This window comes from Sinocyclocheilus rhinocerous, unplaced genomic scaffold (assembly GCF_001515625.1).
Source record: "Sinocyclocheilus rhinocerous isolate Xijiao unplaced genomic scaffold, SAMN03320098_v1.1 scaffold599, whole genome shotgun sequence".
In the NCBI taxonomy this organism is placed as follows: Eukaryota; Metazoa; Chordata; class Actinopteri; order Cypriniformes; family Cyprinidae; genus Sinocyclocheilus; species Sinocyclocheilus rhinocerous.
Window position 1 is genome coordinate 90,821 of NW_015652138.1, and position 9,893 is coordinate 100,713.

The following is a 9,893-nucleotide window of genomic DNA, read 5'->3' on the forward strand; positions in this document are numbered from 1 at the left end:
GCATCGCCTCGTCTTGGGCATGGTCCAGTGGTGTGTCCATTGCGGATATTTGTGAGGCGGCCGGCTGGGCCTCGCCGTCCACATTCGCAAGGTTTTATAACCTGGAAGTCCCGGCCTTGCAGGCCAGGGTCCTTTCCGCTTGAAGAGACATGCGCTGCGTAAACAGATCTGGCAAAGAGCCCTTGGCCGTATCACTCTCAAGCTCTCTGGCATTAGTTCACCTGTTAGCTCTCGACCCCGGGGTGTCGAAGTTACAGGAGTACTCTGGAACGATAAACCAGGCCGGGTGTGACCTCAGGAAGCTCAGCCCGTCTTAGCCTTGGGTTGTTGTTAACTTCTCTATGGGCATTGGTTGCTTATGGAAGTTTGATACTTTTAGTCGTTTCACTACATTAGCACGGCGTGATTGTACTGTGTTCCTATATGCGTCTAGCAAGATGCAGTACGAGTGTAGTATCGAAGGCTTCAGTTCAGGAGAAAAAAGGCTTTTTCCCATATGCGTCTAGCAAGACGCAGTACACGTTCCCGTATCTCAGGGAACCGAGGTTACGTTAGTAACCGAGTACGTTATCTTTCCCTCACAACTGAAAACACACTTTTTTGGTGACTGTTGATTTCGTGGTCTAAAACACAAAATGACAAATCCTTCTGGAGTCCTGTGCAGTGCTGCAGACGACGTCTGTAACCCGAGTGAAGCATGTTGATGGGCTGCTCTTGTGCCTTGTCCAAATACCTGGTCTTTGCACTTACCCACTTGACTACTTATATGACGTATTTCCTGTATTTGGTCCAAGTGTTCAAGTGAGCATGAAGACCACAAGTGTGTGTAGAACTTTTCATTACCTGACGGGACACACTTATAGTGTTGTAAAAATGCAAGTGTTTTTTCAGAGCTTTATTTTTATTTTCGATACTTTGCATTTTAAAATCAACTTCTAAATGTCTGTTTAGTAGTCCCTATAACAGATGACACAATTTAATTTTGTGGTGCTTACTCCACTTACTCCAAAACTACTCATTTGCACCAATAATGCGTGCAACTCTTTGTTTTACTACCAAATTATATGTAGTATTAATATTTAACATACATTGGAAAGGTTTTCATGACTTCTTGCAAGATCTCGGCAAAAAGTCTCACGATTTATTTCCAGAACATGATGCATGATGGGATACACTAAGCCTTCAGTACTGCTCCGGAGCGGATTTAGTGTGCGTTAAGGGTACTGCACTTTTGGACAAGGCATTGCTCTCGCTGTGGTTGATGCACGTGCTCTTCCAGGAGAAGTGCCCAGACAAGGATTTCCGCCCTTCATGACGTCATACGAACTCTGAAGGAGTGTTTGGCACAGAAATACTTCGTCATACGTCCAACTCGTTTTTTGGAACTTTGGCCATGTTTAGCATTAGAACTCTTTAACAGGGTAAATAAGTCAGAATGCATGAAATAGCATAAGTACACAGTCTTGCTTTTGTCTTTTTGTCTGAAAAACGTTTTGCTTCACATCAAAGTTTGTACAGCTGTGATTCGCCTCGTGGCTGGTTGGTTTGGTTAAAGGCTTCTAGCGCTTTAACGAAGACTGTTTTTATATCTGGTGTTTCTCCATAGGTCCTGAAGAAGCCCCCATCAGACCGGCTGGAAGACGCATCGTTGTGCCCCCCGGTGGCCGCTCCAATATCATCTCCCTCAGTTAAATATAAAGAGCATGTAAGAGAGAGGCCAGGATCAAATCAGCAGTGTAGAAGTAAGGTGATTAGTCAGGAAACGAAACAAAAGAAGCGTAAAACACTGAACTCATGCCTTACCCTCCATGATTTCCTCCTGATGAGTGACTGAAGATCAGTAGTCCACCTCTGAGAAAGCAAAGCATTTAGTGTAGTGTTACGTTCATTTGTGTGTTTAGATAAACTCAATTAGAAGACATTAGAATTACCGTAAAAACAACTTTCGTTTGGATATTCTGCGATGTTTATGAAAGGAAACAGTTGAATTTTCCAGGCGTTTGCGTTCGGTAAGGAAGGACTACTGTCGTGTGTTTCATAGAGCTTCGTCTGTATTCCCTCATAAGCTTTATTTGCGTACATCAGCTGTGATTATGATAGTTAATGTTACTTTGTAAATGAAGTTGAAGTGTCGAGCATTTTTTTTTTAAGTATAATAAAGCTGAATGTTAAGGAAAAACATGCAATGATATACAAGTGCAGAATATTACAGGACATTTACATACATTCACATACTGTACTGCTTTCATTATCCGTCTCACTGAAGATACGAAAAACAATATGCATCCGTCATGTGAAGGAATAGCTGAACTTCAGTCGAACACAATGAACCTCGAAAAAGGAAAAATAAACAACTTCTTGCCAAAATTAATGATGAAAACAAAACAAAGACTGCAGGAGAAAGATATTCACCTTTTGCATTTTAGTTCAAGCTCAAATTATTAAAGGATGATTAACAAAGTATTGGAATAAGTTTCTGATATCTAAATCTTTCATGCGACTTTGGTCTGGTTGAGGAGGAAAGCTCTTGGTTAATGGAAAGAGACAGTTCAACACACTGATGCCCCAAATAACAATGGTATAAAGAGATTTACCGATTGATGTGGAATAGGTTGTTTATTATATTTATGTAGGTTTGATTATATTTCCTTTCTTTTTTTAACATCTGAGTCAAAAAAGCAGGTGAAAATGAACGTGTGATGTGCAAAATTTGTTCCTCAATAAACTCAAGTTACAACTGACTGCCTGTGAATGATTTGCTCTGTATATTTATCACCTCACGGTACAAGGAAATCAGAACTACTAAAACATACACAGACATAAAATTAACGTCTGCTAATCACTTGAGGAAATTAAATGACATAATTGTTACAAATACATGGGAAGTATGACCAATGACGATGTACAGCAGAGGCTGGCTGTAAACATCACATGTGCATCTGAAATGTTCATTACATGTCCTCGTTAGGGAAAATTCTCTTGAAATTATTCTCTTTAAAAGCGACTGCATGAGGGCGTTTTCATGCAGCTCTCAAACCCCCCAAATAAATGAGTCACATTTTGCATTTGTACAATAATACAGAATTTTGGAAAACAATTCTAATGGCAATCAAGTGCAATTAGCTGTATATTCCATAATAACAACAACAATAAAAATAATATATAAAGCAGGTGATATTCAATTGTTTAAATTTTGTTTAACTTGATGTTTTATATATAACATCCTCCTAAATATTAAAAGACACTCTAAATTAGACGATAATAACAATAACAACATACAAACAGCAATAGATGGGTTTCAATCCTATGGCTTAAACTTGATATTTAAAAAATATATATATTTCTCAGAATTATTGTTGCTGTTCAACAGCATCGTGGGTAGATTGTCTGTAATATTTAATATTCACCCGACCACTAGATGGCGATATTGATTCATTGTTGTATTATTTCCACCAAACTTAAAAAAAATAACTTGCACTGTAAGAAAAAGGTATGGGAAAGGTACTGGTAAATTTCTGCCAGGATATTATGATTTAAGTTTATGAACATTTTCTTTAGCTCTAAAACACAAAGCAATGTGTAACGTAAAACACCTGTGAAAATAAATGAAAAAAAAAACTTCATATTAACACAGTATATTAGGCCCTATGTGTATACAGACCTCAGATGAAAATGAACTGTATTTATGTTATAAATCTATAATTTCTATTATAAATGAGCCAGCTTTGTGTGAATATTCCTAGGCTATGCAAACCTTCAAACAAGTCAGACTTGTCAGATGATGCTATTAAATTATTTTATTATTATTTGATCTGCACAGTGTGGTCAATATCTTAATTCAGCAGCACAATCCAGCAATGAATCTCCAAAAATGCTTAAGAACCAGAAAGGCCAAATAATGCGCTCAGTGGCATGAATGACAGAATTCTGCAGCTCCATAAGGTTCACATTTACATCATTTGAATGAATCACATAATGAGGTGAAATGAATATCTTTGCATTCTGTTCTCTGCATTTGTGTGTTAACAAGAGCAGCTTTATAAATCATGGCGAACGGCTGGAGTCTGATCGCTCGCTGAATCAGACAACAGTAAACCTTCACGTGCCTCCAGGGGAATCGTGGAAATTAGAGCAATCCATTAAACTAGTAAGGCACACATTTCACAGTCGGGTGCAGAGAGCATCATCATTCAGTTATTTCTTTATGCATGTGATTGTGTAGTCAGCCGGTCACTAAACCAGCGTACGCTGTCAGTTAATTCAGAGCGTGAGGTTCACACCAGGTTAATGCTTCCATCCAGAATCCGTGATGTTCCAGTCTCCCAGTATGGATTTTCTCATGCATTTGCTGGAGTCCATGGCTGCATCCGCCGTCAGCTTCGAGTGAAGGAGGAACACTGTGGCAGGTCCGGATGTTAACTTGATAAACAATGCTGTACGTTGTTGTTCTGTCCGTCTTGAATGGCTTTGTTCGTCTCTTCTGCACTGAGGTTGTTGGTCTCAGCGTCTGCTTTGGTTTTCCTCAACCTCCAAAACAGAGAAAGGACAACAAATCTAGTCATGCAAAAGTTTCACAGTGTTAAAAAATGTGCAGTTGTTACCTCAAGGCAAGGTTGTTGCAGTTAAGGGATTAGTTCTCTTCCAGAATAACAATTTCCTGATAATTAAAAAAACTGAAATTAAAATTAATACAAATATATAGACAAAAATTCTAATAAAAAAATCACAGAAACACAACAAAATTACTGAACGTTTACCTAAAATTTAAATAAAACAAAAATAAAAACTAATTTATATATACAGTATATATATATATATATATATATATATATATATATATACACACATACATATATATATACATTATTTTCGGTTTGGTTCAAATGCTCACCATATTCAAGTTCTTTTATTATCTTTCTTTATTCTCTTTAAATTCTATGTTTAATTCATTTAAATAAAATGACAGCATCGGCCTCCCAAACCCAAACTTGGAGTGGCAATATATTAAAATAAAGCATAAATTTAAAATTTAAAATAAAGTATGTCTTAAAATAAATTATAAATAAATACAAAGTTCTGTCATGAAACTCTAGATGGCGCAGGCTGATAAGTCCTTTATCTGTTAGTAATCACATCATTATCTACACGGCGCAGCTGATTGGTCTGTGTTGCATCAGCAGCCAATGAGGTTGCTGTTCAACATTCAAATACTTGACCAGTGTTTGTAGCGCGCTTTCAGAAAGCATCTGAAATCAACATCTAAGATAAGTGAATGCTCTTTTACTCCATATCGCTGTGCATATTGCTTGGTCTGCCATATTAATTCCCAAATGAGCAATCATGAACAAGTTTTAAATTTTGCATTTGATGCAAAAGTGAATGACTAAACATAAGCAGCAGCATTTCTACGACTGTGTTTATGCAGCTGCAGCAATAAGCGGCTTATTGCATGTGATTGTTGTGAGGTACGCCGACTGAGCTACGGATATGAGAACAGGTTCATCTGAAATAATCATTCGCACTCAATACATTTTTAACCTCAATGGCGCATTCATTTATTTTATAAGCATGAAAATAATTCCATAATGCCAGGCCTTTAAAGAACTGAAAATATTTTAGTGTTCACACTTTACAACCAGTGAAATTACATGAGGTTTTGCAGTCAGGATAAAGTGTTTGTTCTCAAATTTCTGACAAATAGAATATTTCAGAGCTTGCCACAACTATTATAAATTCATATTCATTTTAGAAATTGACATGCATTTTCCATGTCTGGGAATCATACTTTTAAAATTCCCTCAGTTGCCAGATTTCCCAAGACCATGACCGCTGACATTTATTAAATTAAAGAAATAATTTAAAATAAGTCTTGATGTTTAACCTTTTTATTTTGTTTTAAATCTTAGTTTGTCTTATAGACTTTCCATCTTTAAAAGGCACTTTTCTGACAAATAGAATATTTCAGAGCTTGCCACAACTATTATAAATTCATATTAATTTTAGAAATTGACATGCATTTTCCATGTCTGGGAATCCTACTTTTAAAATTCCCTCAGTTGCCAGATTTCCCAAGACCATGACCGCTGACATTTTTTTAATTACAGAAATAATTTAAAATAAGTAATCTGTCTTGATGTTTAACCTTTTTATTTTGTTTTAAATCTTAGTTTGTCTTATAGACTTTCCATCTTTAAAAGGCACTCTTACATATGAAAGCTAAATGGACTAAAAGCCACTGAAGTGTGAATTTACGGGGCATGTTCATAGTCTTCTGAATTTTGTGTTGTTTTGTCGGGTCAGTGCAGGTCAGAGAAGTGTTATCAGTTTGACTGAAGCTTCCAGACGATGAGTTTGCCCTGCTGCACTAGCTGTCTTGCAGATTTGTCGCTGACTACAGGTGCAACAACAGCAGGCTGTCAGAAAACCAGACAGGAGCAGGAGCAATCGCAATGACGACACTTCATGACGATCAAGCAACCTGAAGTCAGTCATGCATCCTGCAGAGCTTTCTCTTCCGTCAGGAGGTCTGAAGTCACATATTTCATGAAAAATTTGTTCACAGACCAATATACGAGGTATGTAAGCATTCAGTGATTTCATTTGACATTTTTTACATTCAGCTCTGGTCACTGGAGGGACAAGCTGCACCTTTGCTTTACTCTACACTGTTAGAAAAGAAAAAAAAAAAACTATTTTCCCAGTGTATAGAATGGTACTTTTATGGGCAAGAAAAATGATTTATTGTCAAATTAGAATGACACCTTTTGTATTTTATCAGCACACTTCCAAGGGAGCACAGAATGGCTTAAATCAATTAAAATAATACAAAACAAGTTTTAAAATAAGCTAAATATGTAAAAAATCAAGACCTATTTCTTATTTTTATTTATTCCTTTAACAACTGTCGTTTTTATTTTAGAAACAGGGTTCCCATGATATTGGCAAACCTACTGTAGAAATGAAGAAATTTTTAAAGTATGATTTCCAGACAGAAAACTGATGAAATGAATATGAATTTATTCAAATTTTGTCAAGCGCTCTAAAATATTTTATTGGTCAGAAATTGCTATTTGTGAATTTCCTGTTTAATACTGTGTAGCTGCTTCGAAACTATCTGTATTGTGTAAAGCGTTATAAAATAAGTGACTTGATTTAACTTGAATTGAATAAGAAGCATAAGATTCTGTTACTCATTTTTATATCAAATTGCACAGGTAATACAAAAAAACCAACATCATATGCAAACCTGCAATAATTAAGAAGTAAAACTGAGGCCGCAATTTCATTATTTAGCAATTACCTGGACCTAACATGACCCTGAAAACAAAACTATGATTGGTCATCCAGATCTTTATCTAAGTGAATTGTTCCTGGTCAAAATAAGCTACAATGTGGACCAGATTTAAGCTGAGAGTTAAATGTCTGTCTAGAGACTGGCGTGAATTGAGCATTAGAGGGCCATAAATGTCTCCAATATAACACAAAATGTGTACTGCAAAGCAATACGACAAGAGCTGTAAGTGCTGCCTGTGTAAATGTGTGCAGTCATGACTTTGAGGCGTCAGCAGGTGTCGAGTGTTTAGTGCTTACTCCAGAAAACCAGCCACGCAACTCCACCAGCGCAGGGATTTCCTCGAGTAAGCGTGACTGATGCTTAGCATGCTACAATCCAGCAGAGGCCTCCTCTACACTCCATCCAATAAAAGCTCTTTGAAATTCAGCCACAAGCTGCTGAACACAGAATGTCATGTTCCACAAAAGAAAGAAAGACTTACAGGTTCTTTTAGAATGAGGATGAGCAGATAATTTTAAGAATTGAGCTTTGACATTAGTTTTACAGAACCAGTGTTGGGGGTAACAGCACAAGTAATGCGAGTTATGTAATCAGATTACTTTTTTTAAAGTAATGCATTGCTTTTCAATTTACATGCAAATATCTGAGTTACATTTTCAAATATGTAATGCCAGTTACATTGTTTTCCATGTATTGACTGGCAGCTCTCCTCCTGTCCTCATGATGAAAGAAATCAGGAGTGTGTTCAGAAGCGTTGTGTGAACATGATGCTACTGTAGTTCTAGATAAATGAGAACAGGCGTTTACTCATCTCACTCACACAAAAACAGATTCAGTATTCCTCGAAATCAGTAAAAACTGTGAAATGCAAACTCAGAATATGACGCAAACCTGCAATAATTACATTACATTTAGATTTAGACATTTAGCAGACGCTTTTATCCAAAGCGACTTACAAATGAGGACAATGGAAGCAAACTAAATCAACAAAAGAGCAATGATATGCAAGTGCTATAACAAATCTCAGTTAGCTTAACGCAGTACAAGTAGCAAGTTTTTTTTTTAAATAAATAAAAAGAAAACAGAATAGAAAAAGATAGAGCAAGCTAGTGTTAGAGGCCTTTTTTGCTTTTGTTAATTGTATAATAAATAAAAAGAAAACAAATAGATAGAATACAAAAAGATTAAAGAAGCAAGTGGTTTTTTTTTTTTAAAGAAAACTAGCAGTTAGTAAATAAATAGAGTGCAAGTCTAAAAGGGGCGTTTTTAAATTTTTTTATAAAGAATAACTGGCGGCTGGTCAGGGGAGGCAGGGGAGGCACAGCTTCCCCATAATCCGGTGCTGAAAATGGGAGGAGGACGATTTAATGCTAATAAAATTCACAATTAATTTCAGTTAATGTCTCAGAATGTGTATTTTTTGTTTGTAATTTCACAGTTGTAATATCATAACGTGAAAGCGCCGCTTTTCTATCGCGAATGTGCCGAATCTGCTGATGTAATTACAACCGCTAGGTGATAGAGAAGGGTGTTAATTTTGTTATGATAGTATGTCCTTTTAGTAGTGGAGACATTAGCGGAGAAGGAAGAGAGGAGTGACTGATACACATTAAGATGATTTTTTTATTTGCGCCATACTCTTTCAGCAGCCCTGAGCTTAGAACGATGCTCACGGAGAACATCAGACAGCCAAGGGGCAGAAGAGGTGATACGGGCTGGCCTGGAAGACAAGGGGCAGACAGTGTCTAAACAAGATGTAAGAGTGGAGCAGAAAGTATCAGTAGCACTGTTAGCATCAAGAAATGAAAACTGTTTAGGGGGAGGAAGCGAAGATGAAACCATAGCAGATAGGGTGAGAGTGAGAGTGAGAGTGAGCGTAGGTTACGTCGAAAGATGACATGTGGAGGGGTATGTGTTGTGTCAGGAACCATGTTGAGGTTAAGAGTGAGGAGGAAGTGATCCGAGGTGTGCAGTGGAGTAACCAGTACATGATCAGTGGAGCAGTGTCGTGTGTAAATAAGGTCCAGTTGGTTGCCTGATTTGTGAGTAGCAGTAGTTAACACTCTTGAGATCAAAAGAGGCAAGCAAAGTGTGGAAGTCTGCAGCCTGAGGTTTATCTAGGTGGATGTTGAAGTCTCCAAGCATAACTAGGGGAGTACCATCCTAAGGAAAGGTTGAGAACAGCACATCTAATTCATCCAATTTATTATTCATCCAATTTTTTACATAATTACATATGTTAAATAACACAAATATCCTTTATGTATTTAATCTTTGCTGCTGACCTTCGATGATCCAATTCAACCATACTAATAAGCAAAAATGACTTTAGATAAACATAACATTTGTGTTTTTTTTCCTTTTATTTATTGTTGAACTTTCTTCTTCTGCATCCTATTCTTCATGTAATCCAGAATGCCAGCACAGCTGAAGGTTTGTTTGAGCTGCGCCCTCTACTGTACAGACGTGAATTTACATTTCGTTTTGAGTCTGCATTTAAATGTGACTAATGTTTTAGCACATCTGATCTCTTCTGGAAGCTGATTCCAACTGCGGGCGGCATAATAACTAAAAGCGGACTCCCCTTGTTTTGTGTGAA

The 9,893-nt window shown here is 37.0% G+C and overlaps 2 protein-coding genes across 2 annotated transcripts in view; one reads left to right on the forward strand and one right to left on the reverse strand.

Annotated features, from left to right (window-relative positions):
* The window catches only part of LOC107713594 (dihydropyrimidinase-related protein 3-like), a 32,716-nt gene extending 29,970 nt beyond the window's left edge, over positions 1-2,746 (forward strand). The window contains exon 14 of the mRNA XM_016519148.1: positions 1,607-2,746. Coding sequence (XP_016374634.1) covers positions 1,607-1,692 — 86 coding nt within the window. The 3' untranslated portion in view covers positions 1,693-2,746. The remainder of the gene's footprint in view (positions 1-1,606) is intronic.
* A 1,065-nt stretch (positions 2,747-3,811) lies between these two features.
* Positions 3,812-9,893, reverse strand: part of LOC107713578 (serine/threonine-protein kinase 32B-like) — a 41,439-nt gene continuing 35,357 nt past the window's right edge. The window contains exons 9-10 of the mRNA XM_016519134.1: positions 4,602-4,627; positions 3,812-4,527 (exon numbers count right to left, since the gene is read on the reverse strand). Coding sequence (XP_016374620.1) covers positions 4,416-4,527; positions 4,602-4,627 — 138 coding nt within the window. The 3' untranslated portion in view covers positions 3,812-4,415. The remainder of the gene's footprint in view (positions 4,528-4,601; positions 4,628-9,893) is intronic.